The sequence below is a fragment of the Cotesia typhae genome, unplaced genomic scaffold (assembly GCF_013202065.1).
Source record: "Cotesia typhae breed Kobodo isofemale line unplaced genomic scaffold, CoteBio_Ctyphae contig_59, whole genome shotgun sequence".
Lineage (NCBI taxonomy): Eukaryota > Metazoa > Arthropoda > Insecta > Hymenoptera > Braconidae > Cotesia > Cotesia typhae.
This window is the reverse complement of record NW_027423761.1, coordinates 320,295-342,952: the sequence shown is the minus strand read 5'-3', so window position 1 is coordinate 342,952 and position 22,658 is coordinate 320,295. Positions and strand designations below refer to the sequence as shown.

At 30.1% G+C, this 22,658-nt stretch overlaps 1 protein-coding gene across 1 annotated transcript; it reads left to right on the top strand.

Annotated features, from left to right (window-relative positions):
• Positions 1–795: 795 nt before the first annotated feature.
• Positions 796–22,201, top strand: LOC141532181 (nose resistant to fluoxetine protein 6). The gene is made up of 14 exons (XM_074250406.1): positions 796–1,676; positions 2,671–2,885; positions 3,465–3,673; positions 5,398–5,660; positions 6,031–6,201; positions 6,366–6,459; positions 6,543–6,662; positions 6,876–7,041; positions 7,859–8,034; positions 8,528–8,657; positions 8,723–9,040; positions 9,697–9,812; positions 20,966–21,053; positions 22,064–22,201. The coding sequence occupies exons 1-13, from the start codon at positions 1,223–1,225 to the stop codon at positions 20,985–20,987; spliced, it is 2,454 nt and encodes an 817-aa protein (XP_074106507.1). The 5' UTR covers positions 796–1,222; the 3' UTR covers positions 20,988–21,053; positions 22,064–22,201.
• The last annotated feature ends 457 nt before the right edge of the window (positions 22,202–22,658 follow it).

Below are 22,658 nucleotides of genomic sequence, written 5' to 3'. Positions count from 1 at the left end.
CTTTTGCCTTTTTTTTTTTTTTTTTTTTTTTTAATTACATCGTTTACTTCCGTGTTTATATATAAAATATATATTTACAAGATCAATGATTTCCGTGGCGGATAGAAAGCTTTGTTGCGTAATAACAACCGGCAAGAGTGTGTTTTTTTTTAGCTGTATTGGAAACTGGGTACAGAAATATGAATAGATGGATAAAGAATGTCATTTTTAGCAGATAGTGGATGAAGGAGCTAGAAGCTTTTACCGGTTTAAAGTGGTTTACTGGTTAGATGTCCTTCTCTTCTCTCGAGTAGATTACCTTGCGTCAACGTGTCCGATGTCATGGGTTTAATATATATCAAATGTATTGTTGAGGTGCGTCGGATAATCTGATGATGTCTCTTATCTGTACTCACGACACATACTCTGACATATATTCCATATCGTTTTAAATAGATGAGTTCTGAAAAGAATTTTATTTTTATGTTATTATAGAGATGGAAATGATGGAATAAGTGATGTCAAATGATGTCATATGCCATCATGATGTCAAACGACATCACAATGATATCAATGATGTCATGATGGCATTAATAATGTCAATAAAAAATAAAATTAAGACATTAGTGATGTCATGATATGTGATGGAAAAAAGTGATGTCATATGACATCATAATGTCAAAGTGATGTCATATGACATCATGATGTAAAAGTAAAATCATATGCCATCATGATATCATAAGTGATGTTATATGATATTACAATGATGTCATGATGGCAATAATGATGTTAATAAAAATTAAATGATATTAGTAATGTCAAAGTAAATTGGGTAAAAATATTCATTTCATGTGATGGAGAAAGTGATGTCATGATGTCAACCGTATGGCCGAAAATTTATCAGACAATTTTTTTTTACACATCATAATTAAAATCTTATGAAACTTATAATAAAAATGATAATTTTATAAACTACTCGTTAATCTTATTGCGACAATCCATTTAAACAGACATTAGCCTCTTGCAAGAAGGAAATGCCATTGCATTAACAATTTATACTCACTTGTAACTTATAACTTGGAGAAAGGGATATCCACTCACGAGTAACCACCACAAATCTTGCCGGTTTCGCTGGATTCAGTGCGTGAATAACCGTTAACTTAAACTCTCGAGAATTTAAAAAAAAAATGTGACTCGCGAGTACAAAAAGTGTTTTTCCGAAATATTTCAATTCTTCGTGACCATGGCCCATAAACTGAAGTTCCTGTTAGTTTTAATTTTCGTTAATTTTTCCGGGTCTGACGATCCAAAGTCGAATATTCTAAGGCTCAGCAGGCCCAAATCTACGACACTTAAATCTACAAGTGATCTTAAGGTTGATGATAAAAGTGATAATGAAAAAACTGAAGTTCTGAGAGATCGGCTGCTGGCATTCAGTAAAAATAATCCAGAGTCCGACTGGAAGAGTTATTTGAAGATTGGCAATGACAAAAATGAGACTGATGGTGTCAGTGATCTGGATCTTGAGTTTTCTAAAGACAAATTCGAGCTTAACGCTAACAGTATTCAATGGTTGAATGATATATACGATCCGTTGAGATGGCACCGAATTCCCGGAAAATTGACACCCCAATGTCTCAGAGACATGGAATTGTTCATCACTTCGCTGAAGGATGGAAAACTTTGGGCTGCTAAGAGTTAGTGAGATTTTTTTTATTTTTTTGCGGTGGTGGGGATAAGTAAGATTGCGACATTTTAATTGCGTATTCAATCAGATGGAGGTTTTGTAAGAGTAATTAGTAATCAGGTTTTCATTAATGTGGTATTTGTATTGAAACTGGGAGAAAAATTTTATAGGGCCCAATTTTAAAGACTAAAATCAAAATTTACATTAAAAACTCCCTCATATAAGGCCCAAAACAAAAAATTACCAATTTTGAGTTGAAAGTTATAAATAAATCCCAAATTTTGAAATAAGGCCCAATTTTATATAAGGCCCAAAATCGAAGTAGATTTTATTTGAAAATTACAAAAAAAAGTCCCAACTTTAATACGAGACCGAATTTTTCATTAAGGCCCATTTTAATAGGGCCCAATTTTAAGTTAAGTCTCCATTTCGATATACTCGGTATTTAATAAAAATATAACTAATTTGTTTAAAAAAAAAGAAAAAATAAGGCCCATCATTGAAGTAAGTCCCAATTTCGCAATAAGGCCCAAGATATAAAAATTTTCCTCATAATGAAATCTCTTGACCCAGACGGTGAAATAACAACTACCTACTCAAAAGATTGAATATTTAATGATAAGGCCCAAAGTAATAACCATGTAAAAGTAAAAAGAAATTGTGAAAAAAGCGAAATGGAAGATGAGAGTTCGATCGAAGGTTCATTGCCAGTTATGTAAAGTGCATAACGAAGTAGAAAGTGTATACTAAGTGTATATATGCACCGGCTGACACGGTGGTCGAGTTACATTCGCGAGCGTTAGTTATTTATTAAAATCCTCGGATGTGTATTGCCAATATATAAGTATTATTGTTGCCCAGCAAGTGAAACAGCATTTTCTCTTATTACGAAAAGTTATTAACGGTCTAACAATTGTCCTGAAGAATTGTCTCCATATTATATTTTATTCATCAACGTCCTCTAAAATGTTGACCTGAATTTAATTATTAATTATTGTTTCCAGTGTTAGATGCAAGCGGCCGATACAATTCACAATTTCACTTTGGAAATGGATTCTGGCTCGGCTCCAGCTCCCTCTGCAAAGAATTAAATACCACTGACGAGGATGGTATCAGTCCAATAAATCCAATTATTTCTAATGACGAGTTACCGCCATATTTAATTAAGTTTCATGTTGTACGAATGGGGTTGTCATTTCCACGCAATATTGAACCTTCCGTAAGAAATATCTTTTTTTTTACATTTTTTGACTCAACGGTTGGTTTTACAAAAAAAACTTTTGAAATAAAATCTTTAGAAAATTTGATCTTCTTTAAAAAAAAAAAGTCCTTATGACCATACCAAAAAAAAATGAATCGTTTAAGAGATAATTACATGTATAATCATATTAATGATAGAATTCTTAAAAAAATGCAAAAAAATTTTTTTAATTGTTTTAAGTCGTAAACGATTGGTTTTATAAAAAAAAAAGTCTTAGGTATTGTCTATTTTATTTTTGATTCTCTACAAAAAAGGTCCTTATGACCATACCAAAAAAATGGACCGTTTATGAGATATCGATATATATGCAATTTCCTCATGGGGGTTTTCGTTGAAAAAAAACCATTTTTAAATGGCTGTATCTCGTAAAGTATGCATTTTAGAAAAAAAAAATTTCAAATAAAATTAATAGGAAATCACATTTCCTACAAAAAAGGTCCTTTTGACCATATCAAAATTCCCAACCGTTGCCAAAATCCATTTTTGACTCAAATTCTCTTCCGCAAAATCAAAAATTTAACCATCAGTTACTTTTAGACTCGTCAAATATTCTTAGGACTATGTTTACCTGCAACCTGCGACCGAATTTCCTTAAGCTCGATGTTAAGGACAAGCGTGGAACGGGTTGAAAGGCTTGGAAATGGGACTCACGGGCCCCATGGCCCAAAAATCACAATTGTTACTGTGAAACCAGTGCCCTCTAGCGACTATTCAGTCTGGAATGATTCGAAATTATATATTCTTGGGTAAGTGATTGACTTGCAATAATAATTATTATTTATTAATGATTGTATGTGAAATATGACCTAGTAAGTGCAAGTTAACTTATTTCTTAAGAGTATGTTGCAATTTTGTTGCATGTGGAGACAATATTTATTGCGCAATTTTTTGTACGGAGATGAATTAGTTGCAATAAATTATACCCACTGTAAATTTAATTTGTTAAGGGGAAATGATTTTAATTTTAATTTCATTACGAAAGTCGGACTTGTTTAATTAGTTTAAGAGTTATTTAATTTGTTATGAAGTCGCAGAGAGGTTAAGTAATCTTCTTTCAGTGTTTGAATGTTGTACTGATGTAATTTTATAATTTAATTATTTAGTGCTTGGTTTTACCGCTAGGTGGCGATTTGAGGGATTTTTTTCTCGCTAGCAGAGACTTTGAACCAGGATGTATTTATTTGAAAATTGAAGTAGGGGTTAATGGGCAATAGATGTGACAGTTTAAGGCCCATTTATCCCATAAAGCCTAAAAATAAGACGTAAGGCCCAAAAAAAAATTTTATTACATTTTTTAGTCGTCAATCTTATTTAAAAAAAAAATAAATAAATAAAAAATAAAAAATCGACTTAATATAAGACCCAAAATCGATTATAAGGCCCAAATAGAAAATAAGGACCAAAATCAAATATAAGGCCCAAAAATGTTAAAAAGTTGTATTTTATTATTTATGTTAGTATTAATTAAAAGAAACTTTTTTTTGGCGATTAATGATTAAATAGTCCTTAGTTTCACCACTAGGTGGCGAAGAGTAGATTTTTTTCTCGCCTGCAGAAGCTTGAGTCGAAGCTTGTATATAATGAAAAAAATTGTTTTTTTTTTTTTTTTTTTTTTATTCATGAATAAAAACACTTGATAAACTCAAAAAATTGAGTGTTACGAATATTTCATGAGCTTTTACAATAAATCCAGATAGAATAAATTTTCACAAGCTTTCAGCGAAAAAAATTATCCTGACTATAAAAATTTTTTTGTTATAAAAATTTCATATCCTTTTTATGTTAATACGATAGAATATTTTAGTGAAACAATTCTTCATAATAGGATCTGACTGAATTTCTGTCTCAATCCCTATTTTGTAGATGATACTTGTCATACGTCTCTATTCACCCGCACCATCCCCCGTCTCGTTTCCCACCCTTTAGCGTAAACACCGAAAAAAAAAAGATTCACGAGGCGTTATCATGAATCGATTTTTTACGCACGGATAAACTTGAATAAAATTATAAAGTAACTTTTTTTTTTTTTTTTTTAATTAAAGTGCATGCAATTGAGGAATTTTACAAATTTTTTTTTCGACTATTTGGATTGTGGAATGCAATAAGTGAACTTTCACGCGCACGAGTCTTTACAGATGAATTTTTTCTATATGTTATGCAATAAGTGCATTATTTATTATTTTAGTGTTAACTTTCATTTGATGCCCAAAAAAATCGATTAAATTATGTTATAAAATCACGAAATCGGGAAGTCGACATCGCCGATTAAGTAAGAACTCATTTTATAAAAAATTAAATTTTATTACATAATTTTCATTCAAAGTTTCTGCAAGCGAGAAAATAAAAAAACACCAAATCGCCACCTAGCGGCAAAACCAAAAATTACTTGATAAAAAAAAAAATTATTTTAGAGAAATTGATATCCCATTATAAAAATTATTGATAGTAATTGTTTGTTTGTCCTTTTCAGAGGAGTGGGCGGAGTAATAGCACTACTAATGCTAATAGCAACAGTATATGATTATCGTCGGCTAACGGAAGACCCAGACATTGAATCAACAGCTCCGGGGAGTAATAATAATGAACGTGCTTCAACATATGTAAACAAAAACTTTTCAGACGAACAGCAAGTTACTGTTATACAGGATAATAGAAATTATATTGGGAAAATTAAAAATCATAAGGATTTTCATCTTGATGATAATATTAATAAGAAAAATCGTAAAACAAAAGGTAATTTAATTTTATTTTAATTTTTTTACTAAAAAAAATTATGTGATGCCATTTTTGACATCGTGATGTCAATGTGTAATGATGTCATTTTTTTGACATCATGATGTCAATGTCTCGTGATGTCATTTTTGACATCATGATCGAACATTTGATGGAAAAGTTTACATCATGATGTAATGTTTGATTGAGAAGGTGATGTCATGGATCTATGTGTGATGTCAAGATGCAAATTATGACATCATAATGTCATTCTCCATACCATTGCGTAATATTCGATAATATGGGCAATTTCGTGATGTCATGATGTCATACACGATATTATTATAGAATTTTTTTCGGAAAAATGAACTTAATATTGATAATTTCTTAGGATTTTGGATGAAATGCCTCTTATCATTCAGCCCAATAGAAAATGGTTCAAAAATTTTGTCCACTGACCCCGCAGCCCGCGACAATTTGACTTGTCTCCACGGACTACGAGTCCTTTCTCTAGGATGGGTCATCCTGGTCCATACTTACCTACAAGTATTCTCAATTGCCGGTAAGTTTATTAATTAATTAATTCATTCATTCAATTATTTATACCATCAGTCGGTAATTTTCATATTCTCAAAATCAAAATAACCAAGATATAATATATGAGAATATTTATCAGAGTTTTAACGTTAGAAAGTCTAAATTCCGCCTTTCACCATGTTATTTCAGAGAACAAGACCTTACGCACGGTCACTGAAAGGAATTTTATGTTCCAGACTATTAGCAACGCTACCTTTTCCGTTGACACTTTTTTCTTTATTAGGTAATTTATTTTTATTTAACTTTGTGAATAACTATTTTTGACAATAAACTCACCTTAAATAAATTTTTCTTACTTTATTTCAGTGGACTTTTAGTGACAATTCTGTTTTACCGATCAATGGGGGCTATCAAGAGTGATAGCAATAATTTTTTACAATCAAGTACTACAAAATTTCTTATCATGGTACTCTACAGATTTGTCAGGTAATAATGTTTTAGTATTTTTATCTTAAAACTACCAAATAAACTACAGTAATTACAATTTTGACATCCTGATGTCAAGTGATGGAAAAGTTGACATCATAATGTCAAGTGATGAAATAAATGATGTAATGATGTCAAATGTTAAAGAATTATTGGTTTTTAATTCAATGATTTGACTATCCTAAATAACTTGCCGATAAATTTATGTATTAGGTTAACACCAGCGTACTTATTTGTATTGGGAATAAACGAGCTGGCGATAAAACAAGCTCAAGCAACAACAGTATTCTCCCCAGTGATAATAGACCAAGTGACTTGCGAAAAATTCTGGTGGCGCAATGCTCTCTACCTCAACTCCCTCTTTCCACGCTCTGAAATGGTAAGAATCAATTACTAATTTTAGGAGTTAACTTTCAGTAGTATTACTATATTACTATACATTTACCCTTTATTTCCACCCTGAATCCTTCGTTACTTTCAAGCACTCCCCTTTCTTGTTACTCAGTCGGTGGAAATAAAATATATTGGTAAAATTTAATTAAATTTCTCTAATCGATACTTATATACTTCTATTAATTGAAAAAAAAAAAAAAAAAAAAAATTTTAACTCCTAATACAATATTCAATGACTCCTAAAATTATTTTATGACTCCTAGAAAGTTCCATATAGTTTCTAGGACTCCTATAATCATTCTAGGACTTCTTCTAGAAAATTTTTTAATTTTCTAAAAATACTTAAAATTTATTTTTTATCTACCCAATCAATTTTAAATCTGATTTTTTTTTACTTGATACTAAAATATGACAAGTTTGGACATAACGAAAATTTATATCCAGTACAAACCTACATATTCATACATTTATATATCTATTTAGAAAGAGAGTCGACAGCAAGAAATTGATTTACAATAATTAATTCTGACTAGGTATACGCGAATACAGAAACCACTGCAGCAGATTGTAAGCGATGAGGAATCACTCTAGTAAAAAGACACACACACACACACACACACACACACACACACACACACACACACACACACACACACACACACACACACACTTACGAATATTAGCGGTTAGTGCATTTGAAGGTCACGTTTCAACGTTTATACTTTGATAAAACAACAACACCAATAAAAATAATAATAATAATAATAATAATAATAAATGTTGTTGGTAATTGGTAATTGCAGTGCATGCTCTGGAGCTGGTACATGGCCAATGACACTCAATTTTACGTCCTCGGGATTCTGCTTCTGCTACTGAGCGTTAAATATTTCAAAGCTGTCTCTGTAGCGGTTGTGCTATTGATTGTCTCGTCTTGGTTTACTACTTTTAGTGTCGCTTACTCCAATGACTATATTGCCAGGTAAAGATTATTTTGTGGTTTTTTTATTACTTTAAAAGTTGTAAAAAAAATATTATTAACCAAAAAGATGAGAAGAAAATTGCATTTAAATTTATACTAAGGCTTAGTTATCCCTAAACTCTTACTAGGACTCTTAGGAAGATTCTAGGACTCCTAGAGATATTTTAGGACTCCTAAAAAAATTCCAGGATGCCTAAAAAATTTCTAAAGTCGAAAAAAAAAATAGTTTCAAGTCTTTTTGAACTTTCAACAGGTCCTAAAACTTCCTATAATAATTCTAGGACTCCTAGTGATATTTTAGGACTCCTAGAAAAATACTAGGACTCCTAAAAAAATTTTTAAATTTTTTTCCACACTTTTCTCAACCAATTTTTACAAATTCGGCATGTAAAATCTCGGACTAATCATCATCTTACCATCAGCCGGCAATTACCGACCGCTGATAATAATTCCAACTTACCGGCTGAGCTGTTCTATTTTTAACTCCTTCCAGGATACAAGAACCCTTTGCACTGTTCGACGAATTATACGACAAGCCATGGCTAAGAGCAGGCCCCTACTTTATCGGAACGATGACCGGGTGGATGTTATTCAAAACAAACTGCAAGCTCCACACCCCTGGGGTGAGTACGCGCTAAATAAATACCAGGTGCGATGATTACAAGATAATTAACGTATCTAATTACAGTGGGCGAAAATTATCGGGTGGATAATTTCAAGCGGGATAATGCTCGCTGTTGTTTACGGTCTCTACCCCGGTAACATGACTGTTGCCGTGAGCTCCCTCTACGCGGCGCTGGGTCACACCGCATGGGCACTCGCTGTTTCATTCATCGTCGTCCAATGTTGCACCGGATCAGCAGCTATTGTTAACAGTTTTTTGTCATTAAGGCTTATTTACCCAATGTCACGCCTCACCTACTGCGCTTATCTAGTTCATCCTGTTATCATGATGATTACCAGCATGCAAATGGACGGGCCTTTGCATATACACAATGGACTTGTTGTAAGTTTTTTTATTATTTTTAAGTTTGTCATTGGATTAAAGCAATTAGTCTAATTATTTTTATGCCTTCGCCGGCACTTTTAGAATCCTCAGAATCTTTCCTTTAAGATATCCTATTCATTTTTTTTATTCCGCCATTTTTTTTTTTTTTCAAAGTTTTCAGCGCCCCCAACCCAAAAAATCGAGTTTTTTAAGATTTTATCACATTTTTGACACTTAAAAAAATCATAACTTTTTTTGTATTCAAAATTAAGTAACCGGACTAATTTTATCTTAAAGAAGACACTTTTAGCTAAAACTTTTGTTTGAAACATTTTTTTATAGAACCAATTTTTTTCTTAGTAAAAATTATCAAAGTTTGAAACTCATAATTATCGTGGAAAAAAAATTAAAAAATCTTCATGGTTAGATTAAAAATATTCAACAAATTATTTCTATGTCTTCGCCGGCATTCTTATCATCCTCACAGTCTTCGCTTTAAAATTCACTATTAATTTTTCCAATTCCGCTATTTTTTCACAAAGTTTTCAGCGCCCCCAATTAAAAAAACCCAGTTCAAAAAACCAAAAATGTGATAATATGTTTTCTAGGCCCAATAATTATCGAGATAAAAATGAAATTTTGATTCCTAATTCCGGAAATCGGTTTTGTTTCAGCTGACAGTATACTTCGGTAACTTAGTGGCATCTTATCTGATGTCCTTCTGCATATCCTTGGCCCTGGAAGCGCCGGTTGTAAATTTACTAAAAATAGCGTTCGCTTCAAACAAAAGGTCGGTGAATCGATAAGATACGGTGAGAAATTAATTTTACAAAAAATAACAATTTTTTTTTTTTTATTTTTTATTTAATTTTTATTATTATTAATATTATTAATTTTATACAATTTATGTACCTGTAATAAATTTTTTAATAAAAATAAAAAAATCAATATGAGTCAATATTTGTTTACCCGGACACTCGGTTTATTTATTATGTATTTTTTATTCTTCTCATTCTGTCTATATTTGATATTAAATGAAACATGAATTTATATTAAGTTACCGGAAATTAAAGTTGTATAGCCCGTAATAATAATAATAATAATAATAATAATAATAATAATAATAATAATAATAATAATAATAATAATAATAATAATCACAATAATTATTATTATTGTTATTGTGGAAGTATTTATTCTATGGATCAATAATGAGGTCTTGTCAATTTAATTTAATTTGTGAAAATGTTTCGATAATATTAATTTTAATCTAAAGAACATGAAAATTTAATTTTAAAATATTTTTTTGTTGAAAAGAGTGAGTCTAGGACTCCTAGGAAAATTCTAGGACTCCTAAAATTTCTCTTTGACTCCTAAAAATCGTTTAGGAGCTCTAAAGATTTTTTAAATAGTCCTAAAAAAATTTTCTAAGACACTTTTAATTTTTCTATGACTCCTAGGAAGATTCTAGGACTCCTAAAAATTTTTCTATGACTCAGAAAAAGTTTCTAGGACTCCTAAAAAATTTCTAAAACTCCTAGGCAATTTTTACGAGTCATATAAAATTTTCTATGACTTTTAGAAAGTATCTATAACTCCTAGAAAGTTTCTATGACTCCCAAAAAATTTCTAGGACTCCTAAAAATATTTCTAAAACTTCTAGACAGTTTCTAGGGGGTCATACAAGTTTCTATGACTCCTAGAAAATATCTATGGCTCCTAGAAAGATTCTAGGACTCCTAAAATTTTTCTTATGACTCCTAAAATTGTCCTATGACTCCTAAAAATTTTTCTGGGATATTTAGACAATTTCTATGACTTATAGCTATCTTCTAGAACTCTAGAAAATTTCCTAGCCCTCCTAGAAAGTTCTTGGGACTCCTAGAACCTTGTTCTGTACAAAAAATCCGTAAAAAATCTGTTTTTCCAACAACTTTACCTCAACAATCGAAATTCCATTGAAATTTAATAAATCCCAGCAAAATTCTCCAAATTAAATAGCAACTTGTCTGTACCATACTCTATTAAAATTACGTAGGTTATTAATAAAATTAAAATCCCTTTGACCGCTAAATTAAACTGACGCTACTACCAGAACTTTGTCGCTTTATATTATCAAACTTTTCGAAATTTTTCCTCTTTTTAACAAACTAAGCTCTTTGACCTCCCCCCCCCCTACCCCCTACCCCCGCCCTTGCACTATTGACTCTTTTAATATCTATTGGATATTTTTTTTGGCGAAGATTAAAATTTAAAAACTCCCGACGTACTTGCTTCATCACTTAGCAAAGTTTATCCTAGACGGTCAACGTCAGCACGAGGACAGAGTAAAGGGTGAGGGTAGGTGCAGATCGATAAGAGCTTACTTTTTTAGCCAATTTACAGACGAGGGATTTGAATAAAGTGTGTCAACAACCTGATCGATTTTCGCCACCTCTTAAGTCGATTGTCAGCAATCATGTCCCAAAAACTAAATTACTCCGCTTTGAATCGATTATCTCATGATCTATAGATCGTAGATCAACGAATGGGGGATGAAATCTATACGCCAGAGTCTGACTGAGCGAACCAGGTAGGTCCGGTTCCTAAATTTTGATTAGTTTAAAAGTTATAGGGCTTTAAAGCTCAAAAATCTAAAAATTTGACCTAAATCATTGATTTTGGTGATTTATCGCGCATATCTCGAGATCTATAGATCCTAGATCAAAAAATTAGGAATGAAATCGATACCTCAGAGTCTGATTGAGCGAACCAACTAAGTCCGGTCGCAAAATTTCAATTAGTTCAAAAGTTATGAAGCTTTAAAATTCAGAAACTACAAAAGCAAAGTTACTGTTTGCTATACTTAAATTTTTAATCATTAAATAACAAACAGAATAATAATAGTAATAGTAATTGACATGTAAAATAACACAAACAAAGCTTGGTGAAGTCGTAAATAATTGATAATAATTACAATGGGATTACGAGGATGTTTGGTGTTTGTTAATTCGAGCGTAAGTCTACACCTCCGCTCCTTAAATTCACCCCCTCTGTAAGCTCAGTCTCTGTAGAAACGAGCAATATTTAGCTTCACTATTGTTCAGTGGTAGCATTAGCATCACTGTAATTTAGTTGTGGTGGGGTGAGAGAGTAAGCGGAAGGGGTGCACATTGTTACTTGCTACCATCTGGTCGCTGATTTCAGTCATATATGTGTAATGATGTATCCTTTCAGGCAAACATTATTATGCGTTGATCTGTTAGCTATTTAATTAATATTTTGATTCAAATTATTCGGGGAGTCTATTAATGTTCGGAAGTTTGGGATTTAATTAGTGAATTTTTTTTTTTTATCAATTGGTTTTTAATTAGATTGATATTCTATTGAAGTAATTATGCAGCGATAATTAAATTTTAATGATGATTTAATTGCTAGAGTTGTTTTTTGGTGTGTCTTTAATTAGTAGTGTGTGATGATGTAAGAAAAAATTTTCTAGGAGTCCTAGAATAATTCCTAGGACTCAAAATGACTTAAAAAACCATTTAATTAATTGTTTACTCCAAAAATTATTAAAAAAAATTTTCAGACTTGTTATTAGGACTCCTAGAACAATTCCTAGAATTCCTAGAATAGTTTTTAGGACTTATAAAATAATTTTTATGACTCCTAGAAAGTTTCTAGGGCACCTAAAAATTTTTTATGCCTTCCGAGTAGTTTCTAGAAGTCATAAAAAAGTTTCTATGACTGCAATGAAGTTTCTATGAGTCCTAAAATTTTTCTATGACTCCTAGAAAGTTTATAGGACTCATAAAATTTCCCTATGATTCCTAGAAAATGTCTAGAACTCCTAAAAATTTCTCTATGACTTCTAAGCAGTTTTTAGGAGTCACACCAAAGTTTCTATAACTCCTATCAACTTTCTAGGACTTTAAAAATTTTTTGTGACTCCTAGAAAGTTCCTAGAACTTTTAAAAATTACCCTACGACTCTTAAAAAGTTTCTAGGACTCCTAAAAATTTTTCTATGGCTCCTAAAAAGTTTCTAGAACTCCTAAAAATGTCTCTATGACTTCTAAGAAGTTTCTAGGAGTCATAAAAGTTTCTAGGACTTCTAGAAAAAATTCTATGACTCCTAGAACAGTTCCTAGGAGTCCTGGAAAAAATTTTTTTTTCTAATTCCCAAAATTTCATAAGGTCAACTAGAAAAAAAAATTCACCTGATTTTTCCTTAGAAAAACCATCTGATCTTATGGTGGAGTCTGCGTATGCGCATTTTCAGCGACTATTGCTCCTTTGTCTCATCAGATTTTCTGAAGTTTAGTCGGCCGAGTGCCGCCAGGGCAAACGTCACGCCACCGTTTCTTTTGTCGGCAGTATCTCACATGCGGTGACTCGGAAAATTTGTTTCCCTAAATTTTCAATTAAACCAAAAAAACAAAAAAATGAATTTTTTTTCCTTTTATTAATTTTCCGAAAAAATTTGACAAATTGATAATATAAAAAAGATATAGCTGGAAGTTTTGTGACATTTGTTGGCTTCGCGCCAGATTGGATGCAATAGTGCACGGAATGTAATTTTTTCTTGGTCATATCCGTCTTGTTTCGGCTGAAATGTTTTCAGTACTTCCGAACGTGAGTTATTAGATTCTTTTTTTTTTTTTTTTAATTTTATTTTTATTCTTCTTCGTCATCTTTTTCAAGTTTGCCGTGCTGGAAAATCTGGACTATTGAATTTAGTTGTTTAATTGAAGTTTTAAGTAATTAATTTTACCAAGTGACTGTGTGTCGATTTTTGTGTTATGTACAGATAATTTTTATTAATAGGATTAAATACAAAGGGTGAGTATTTTTTTTTTTTTTTAGGAAATAGGTCAATTTTCTAAAACTGGAAAAATTTTTAAAAGTAGTTTAATTTTCTAGAATTAATAATTTACGACCAATTAAATTTTCTATAAAGTTTCTAGGACTCCTCAAAATTTTTCTATGACTCCTAGAACGTTTATAGGACTTCTAAAATTTTCCTATGACTCCTAGAAGATTTCTATAACTCTTAAAAAATTTCTCTAAGACTCTTAAAAATTTTTCTATGACTCCTAAAAATTTTCTATGACTTCTAGAAAATTTCTAGGACTCCTAAAATTTTTCTTTAACATCTAGACATTTTCTACAACCTCTAGCTATTTTCTAGGACTTATAGGACTGAAAAAATTTTCTATAACTAGTTTAATTTTCTAGAATTAATAATCTAAGACCAATTAAATTTTCTAGAAGTTAAAAAAATTTTCTGGAACTTTTATTAAACTTTCTAGAAGTCAAAAAAAAATTTTTTAATCTGAACAAACTTTTTAAAACTGAATTGTCTAGAAGTTAATGAATTTTTTCAATTTAATTAAATTTAAAGTAACTAAAACAACTTATTGCTAAAGCAATACGCCTCGATGAATAAATAAAATTCTTATTAGTCGAAAAAGAAACTTTAAATCCCCCGATACCGTCAGCCTCTTCCACTTATTCTTTTCTATAAATAAAGTAAATTGAATTTAAAAATAATTGAATAGTTGAGAGTCGATCCACCTGCTCCAGATAATAAGAACTAAAAATAAAATCAGTCTGTTTCACGCGGACAATCTACTAGAATCAAGTATCATTAAAAATTGACGTGACTAGTAAGTTAGAATATCAAGTACCACAACCAGATCCAGATATATTATAAATAATATGTTAAAGAATTTTCTGCCCTTCTTATCCCCTCCCTTCTTATCCTCTCTCACTTCTTTTCAGCCCTCTGTCAGCATTATACCTTCATACTCGACTACAAGTACACTCGAGAAATCGGTGAAACAGCCACGAGTCAAGGTAAAGGTAAACGTCACGTCAGACGCCGCTTTTTTTTTCTTACTTAAAACACGCTCACATATATGTGGAATTTAAGTTTTACCTTTTGGTACTACGTAAACTACACAATCGATACTGTTTGATCTCATTTTACATCAATCAAACTTTATATCGTAAAAAAAATAAAGTTGGTTTTCCATCAAATTAAGTTCGTTGGAAAAAAAAATTTCACTTTCTTTTCCATCACCTGGATGTCATTTTCCATCAATTAATTTTTACATCACAGAAAAATGAGGTTGTTTTTTCCATCAAGTCAAGTTTGTTGGGGAAAAAAAAATTTTTTTCCATCACTTGGATGTCATTTTCCATCAATTAAACTTCATTTTTGTTTTTTCTAATGGTCCTTTATACTAAAAAATAAAAAAAATATCGGTCTATTGTATCAACTCGCAAAGAGAAAATCTAAATCTTTTTTTACAACAATAAATAATGATTTTTTTTTTTTTTTTCATTGTGGGTAGTGTGTTTTAAATTTGTAAATAATGCACCAGAGTATCAACTGTCTCTTCTATTGTCAGAGATAAAAGAGTGTAAATTAATTACGTGAGTTTTTTTGTTGTTACTTTTTCCACAATGCAAGCGCAGAGACGGCTAGTTGACGAAAATAAAGAAAAATAGATGAATGTAAAAAAACTAAAATTTATAGGATGGAGGTGAAGCAGTAATTAAAATTTCAAAATTGTAGAGTCATAAAATTTCTAAGAGCCACAGAAAAAATTCTAGGAGTCATAGAAAAAATTCTAGGAGTCTTAAAAAATTTTAGGAGTCCTAGAAATAATTCTAGGAGTCCTAAAATATTTTCTACACATGAAAAAAAATTTTTTTTTCAAGACAAAGTAAAAAAAAAAAAATATAAATATTCGAGAAATGATGATAGCTAAGACTATAATAAGTTAAATGGTTATTACAATCGTTAAAAATGATTTAACGTACCATATACCTGTCACCCTAAATTATTTGTATTCCAATAAAAAAATTCAATGTTAAAAGTAGTTGGCTGAAAAAAAAAAAAAAGGTAATAAAATTGTTGGTTTGATCCAAATGTTTTCTCGAGAGCAAAAGCCCGTGCGACATAAATTTGTCAGGTAAGGTAACAAATGGTCAGTGAGTTTCTCGGTAACTTCGAAAATGGTTACAAGAAAGTAAGATACCAAGATATCATCGAAATATTAACGCAAAAGACGCTCACAAGATAACCTATGGATCCCCAAGGATATCCAACATTGTTATGCTCTCTGGTTTTCGGCTTTGCTTGTCACTGCCGGTGCTCCAGAACTCAACCGCTGTTTGACTAGACAACTTATCGTTAAGCACCCTCTCCCCCTCCAACCCAATTTTCCTCTCCCTTGCCGAGAAGTTAGACGTGAAAGTGGTCAAACTTGATGGTGCGGTTGGCAATGCATCTCAATAATGAAATTCGTAATGCAAGTAGTGCTATATATATATATATATATATATATATATATATATATATATATATATATATATATATATATATATATATATATATATATTTATATATATGTGGTGTGTGTATGAATGTATGAATGTATGAAGTTGTCGGTGTGACCTCTCCATTTGGTTATCTCGAGCTTAGCAGCAAATATTCGTGTCGGCGTTAAAGTACTAGCGTCGTGATGTAGTTGGAGCCTTAACCTCCAGGTACTGCAAATACCATTTAAATAGTCTACAGACCTTAAATCTGTATTATGTATTCAAGGAATTTAATATTTTTATCTTTATTGTAAGAAAGTTTAAGAGAATATTTTTAAAGGAAAAAATTTAATATTGGATAAAATTTTTTAGAATTTTCCATCAAATTGACATCATTTTCCATCACAAAAATTTCAATTTCCATCAAATAAATTTTAATTATTTTCCAATAAATGGACATCACTTTCCATCAATTAGGCATCATTTCCATCAAATGGACATCAATTTCCATCAATTAGACATCACGTTCCATCAAACTTAATTTAATTTTAAAAAAAAAGTGATCAATCGTATTTTCCATCAAATGGACATCATTTTCCACCAATTAGACATCATTTTCCATCAATTTAACTTTATTTTCCATCAAACTTAATTTAATAAAAAAAAAAGTAATTGGAATTTTAGTTTCCATCATATTGACATCATTTCCATCACATAGACATCATTTTCCATCTTATAAACTTTAACTTCTATCAATCTTTTTTGATATTTTATTTAAAAATCATTCTCCATTAAATATTATTAAAACATTATTTTCCATCCTTAAAAGTGCATCATTGGCTCAACAAGTCTCACAACCATTTTATCAAATTTCTTAAAAAAAAACACCTATTGTTGTACCGCACTGTGAAATTGAATGCATCAGTGATTTTATCGATACAATGAATAAAAAGAAAAGTTTCCGTTTTGTTATCGCAAAATGATAGGCGCCGTGACAACAATACCCAACAAATTGAAATTCAAAACACATATACAGACAAGTGTTTTAACGTCAGGGTGAATGAAGTCGCCCATTGCCAACTGAGTGGGAGGAACAATAAGTGGAAGGAGGAGTGGGAGGGAGGAGGAACCTTGTCATGACTAAAAATCGGTAGCAGTGACCGGGAAAATAGCTCGGAAAAACGTTTAGTTGTGTAACTCGCTCGGAAAAGTAAAAAAGAATCTCCATACTTTTTATTTCCTCCAGCAATACTATTATTGTTATTTTTACCGAGCTTCAAAGTATCAAAAGTTACATGTAGTCTGTATATTCACGATATGTTGACGTAATACATATATTTTATTGATAGATTTAATAAATGAAATAAAGTCGGGTGATAAATTTTATCTAGTTTATTTTTTTGATGACTGAGCGAAAGTAAAATTTATTGGGATAAGGGTTGGGGAAGGGCACGAGGATGGGGAGATAAAAGTTGAGGAGTTTTCAACACTCTACTTCAATGCTGCTAATGACGTCAGAAGACGATAATGTTTAGGGGAAAATGCTATTTTTGGTACAAATCTCGGTATTATATGCGTATTAAGAGTAATTGTTATTAATGATAAGAATTTTTTTTATTTTAATTTTATTGGGGATGAATTTTTGGATATTTTTTTGACGTTAATGTATTAAAAATTAAGTTTATTTAAAAAAAAAAAAAAAATTGAGTTTAGTTATATTTACAAAATTAAGCTCATTTGATGGAAAATGAAGTTCATGTGATGGAAAGTGAAGTTTATGTGATGGAAAATTGCAATTAATGTTATGAAAATAAATTATGAGTGATGGAAAATAAAGTTTGTGGGATGGAAAATAAATTTTATTAGATTTTTAGGCGGAAAAATTTAATTTGATGGAAAATAAAGATCTTTTGATGTAAAATGATGGAAAATTGATGGAAAATGAAGATCAATGTATTAAAAATAAACTTTAATAAAATATTTTAATTTTTCTTCTACAAAATAAATTATTCTCGTAACAAATCCTTGTAAAATCTGAATATGTAAATTTAAAGAACTCAAAGCCCCATCTAATAAAAAGGTTATGTTTATTCATAATAATTAATTTCAGCAATAAAAATAAAAGTTTAAACAAGCAACCCAAAAATGGGTTATTTAATCTACCGCAGATTTATAGGATTAATATGATATTTTTCGACCCCGTTTTATTTAACTGCGTTACCTGTATTGGTATTCACCCTTTGCGTCATAAAGATGGTGCAGCTATGTATATATAAATATCAGGCGCTTCCTTCAATATTATTTTTCGAGATGTTTAAACAGCTGAAAAAATGTAAATAGCTTTGAAAAAAATAAAAAAATTGAATTAAATACTGAGAAGTGAGACAAGATATCGGTGTCGATTTAAAATCAACTTATTTTTTACATTTTTATTGTTCGAGTTTCGATATCGATTACGAAAATAGAAGCTCTTTGATTTTGAATTCCAATAATATATATTATTCACTCTGTGCTCCTTTGTTCATTTGTATATATATATATATATATATATATATATATATATATATATATATATATATATATATATATATATATATATATATATATATATATATATATATATATATATATATATATATATATATATATATATATATTTTTTTCGAGGGTTTGTATTTATTATTTACCTTTGCCCTGTTTATTTACTCTTGCTCGTTTTTTAACAGAGTAAAACAAGAAATTCTATTTATTGAAACCGCGGGTGTAAATACAAAGTCAAATGACAGGGCTTTGTTTTTCTCGTTGTGATAAATAATCTTTATTTTCTTCTCGGGTGTTATTTTCTTTTTTTTTTTTTTTTTTCCATTTTTTTTTATATCGTTTTATTTTGTTGATGTCAAGTGGCGAATGAAAATAAATTGATTAAAATTTTATAAAACAGTTTGTTTATTTTGTTGTAATTAAAAAAAAATTTTACAATTAATAAACTGTGATTTTCCATCAAACCATCTTCATTTTCCATCAAGTGAACTTCATTTTCAATAAAAAAAAAAAAAAAAAATCATAAAACTTCAATTTCCATCAAAACATTTTTATTTTCCATCAACTAACCTGCATTCTCGTCTGCACTGTAATGATCCATAAAATCAATAAAGTAATTCATTTTATTTCAATTAAATTAACTAAAAAGCAACTAATATGACGTAATGTAATAATGTAAAGTGAAATATGATCTACAATATATTCATATCCAGACAAATATATAAGATAGTATAATATATAATATAATGTATATAATGTAACATCATTTCTCATCCAAGATTCCAAGCTCATTCTACTAAGTGCGCGGCTGTTCTCGGCACCTTAGCAATTAATTTCCAGCTCCTTATATACTCCACTTCCACCATCCCTTTATTCACTCACTCGTAAGCATAACTCTATACATATTACATATAACATACAGTATCTTTTTGTTTATATATGTGTATATATGTATAAATATATCACTCAGTGACACTTATAAAGCTTCCTCACCCTTTGTGAATTCCTATACTATTCCTGAATATATTCCCTCAACTTATTAATTCTATCGTCTCATCAATACCTATAAATAAAATATTATGTTTGTTTATTTATGTTTGCATGTGGAACGCTTTATAAAATATGAATAAATTGATGGAGAAAATATTGGATTTTTTTTTTTCTTTCATTTGTTTGCTGTAAAAATACGAGAGTTATTTCACGTTGGTTGATCATGGATTTTAGTTGATTGAAAATAAAGTTCGATTGATGGAAAAAAAAATTAATTTTGAACAAAAATTTTTTTCTAAATCGTCATTTAAATAAATTTAAAGTTACATCAATCAAAAATGATTAACCCTGGGTACAAGCTTATCAAATCTAGGTCATGAACGGCAATTTATCTGATTGGAGTTTATTTAGATTTATACTCGTTTTCAGGGTAATCCTTGATCATTACTATTAACAATTCTCCTAACACACTATATACACGCTTTAATTACACTCGTTAGTAAAATTTATTTTTTTTTCTTTTTTTTTTTTTTTTTTTTTTTTTTTTTTTTTGCTAAAAATTCTGATTCTAAATTAAAAGCAAAGGTCGAGTTCACGGTCTCAATCGTTACTTTCATTTAATTACCGTTATTACAATCGCGTGACTCTTTTAGCGCACTAGTACGATGGTCTCTAATGAAAGTTTGACAGAAAAAAAAAAAATATAATTTAATTTTCAAGGTAAGATACCGGGAGGGAATTTTATGATGAGAGATTAAATTTATTGGTGAACTTGATTGAAAAATAATATTTTTAAATTTAATTCAAACAGAACATAATAATAATAATACTTATAATAATAATAATAATAATAATAATAATAATGTGGATGACCTGAATATCGTCTCATTTGATATTGTGAATTGAAATTCGAGATAGATAAATTTGAATTTATTGATTTTTAATGTCCCTCTGTAATTTTTGTTATTATTATTATTCCTTGAAATCTGTAGAAATTTAAAACTAAAGTTTTAACGCGGATGTACGAAAAGTTTCTTGGAATAAAATTCGTTCTCTCAAGGGAGTCAGTAATATTTTTTCATAATGTTACTTTATTTTTCAGGGGTGTAAAATGTCTCAAGTGAGAACTTCACGTCCAACTGGGCCACCTATTTCACAATCAAAACGACCAATCATTATTTATCCACCAGGTGAGAATTTTTTATTATCATTTTAACATAGAGAGGGGGGAGGTAAGAATAATTAGATGGAAAATGACGTTTAAAGCTTAGAAATTGAAGTTTTATAATCCAATAATGAAGTTTATTTGATGGAAATTGATGTCCATTTGATGGAAATTAAGATTTATAATTAATAAAGTCTAGAAGATGGATAATAAATTTGATTTGATGGAATTCGATTTCCAAATGATGGAATTTGATGTCTAAGTGATGGAAATTGATGTCAATTTAATGACTAACAAATTTCATTGGATGAAATTTAATGTCCAAATGATGGCATTTGATGTCCAAGTGATGGGAATTGATGTAAATTTGATGGCAAAAAAAATTTCATTGGATGGAATTTGATGTCTATTTGATGGAAAATAATATTCAAAATTTACAAAATGAGGTTCTAATTGATAGTAATTAACGTTCATTTGATGGAAAATTCCCTTTTTTTTTTTTTTAGTCATTGATAAACCACTTGAAAATCTTGTGGTATAAAATTAATTAAGCCCCGATGCTATTTAATTAGATTCTTAATACCGTCTAGATACAAGATACTTGAAAAAGAAGGTAATTGGTTGACCCAATTACTGTTGAATAAATAATAGAATCAAAAGTCTAGAATTTTATTAAGCAAATATAAAAAGCCAGTTATTCAGGCAGACACTCACTAGGTACATACACTAGTAAATTTAAAATAGCCAGTATGACTCTTTATGACTCTTATAAGAAGGGTAGTAAAGTACAAAATTTTCTCTTTATCCGACATCTATTCACGTGAAAGCTCCAAGCTCTACTTTCCGCTCTCCATTACACTTAAAACTTCCACTCATCTGACTCGTAATAAATTTATCCACCGGAACATTGGTGCTCTCACTAGTCTACTCATGACTCTTTACTCATTAGACACCTTCAATTTTTTTTTTTTTTTTTGTTTCCTTTGAAAAATTTATTTGACGATGCTAAATTATTTATTGTATTTTTATTTTCAGTCTCACCTGAAAGTATTATCGTGCCAATAGTGTCATGCATCCTGGGATTTCCTTTGCTAGCTCTTTTGGTAATCTGCTGCCTAAGAAAACGCGCTAAAATGGCCCGCGAACGGGCAAGAAGGAGAAACTGCGACCTGGACCATGGAGCGCTTAATCTTGTCCGATTTAGTCCGATTCATAGGCTAGGTTAGTATTAAATTTATAAAAAATTTTTTTGTCTGACAAGTATTACAATTTTTTGATGGAAAATCAAGTTCGATTGATGGAAAAAATGAAGTTTAATATCTTTAAAATTATTTTCATGAATTAATGATTGTTATTTCTCTATCTTTAAAGCCGTCAGCTTGAAAAAAAAAAAAATAAATAAATAAATAAATAAATAAATAAATAAATAAATAAATAGAAAGTTTTCAATCTCGCAGATAAACGGCGCGGAAAAACGCGAACTACAATTTTCTTTTTACTTTTTTTTTTTTTTTTTTTTTTTATGTTTATTCGCTTGGAAAGCCTTTGAAATAAAATATACAGGCCACGTATGCAGTATGTGAAAATAAAAAAACAGAAAAAAGCGAAAAATAAATACAAAGTTTCTTTT

Coding starts and splice junctions, on each gene's coding strand:
- LOC141532181 (XM_074250406.1), top strand. CDS start 1,223: ATGGCCCATAAACTGAAGTTCCTGTTAGTTTTAATTTTCGTTAATTTT. Junction 1,677..2,670: donor AAAACTTTGGGCTGCTAAGA/GTTAGTGAGATT, acceptor TATTGTTTCCAG/TGTTAGATGCAAGCGGCCGA. Junction 8,035..8,527: donor TCCAATGACTATATTGCCAG/GTAAAGATTATT, acceptor AACTCCTTCCAG/GATACAAGAACCCTTTGCAC.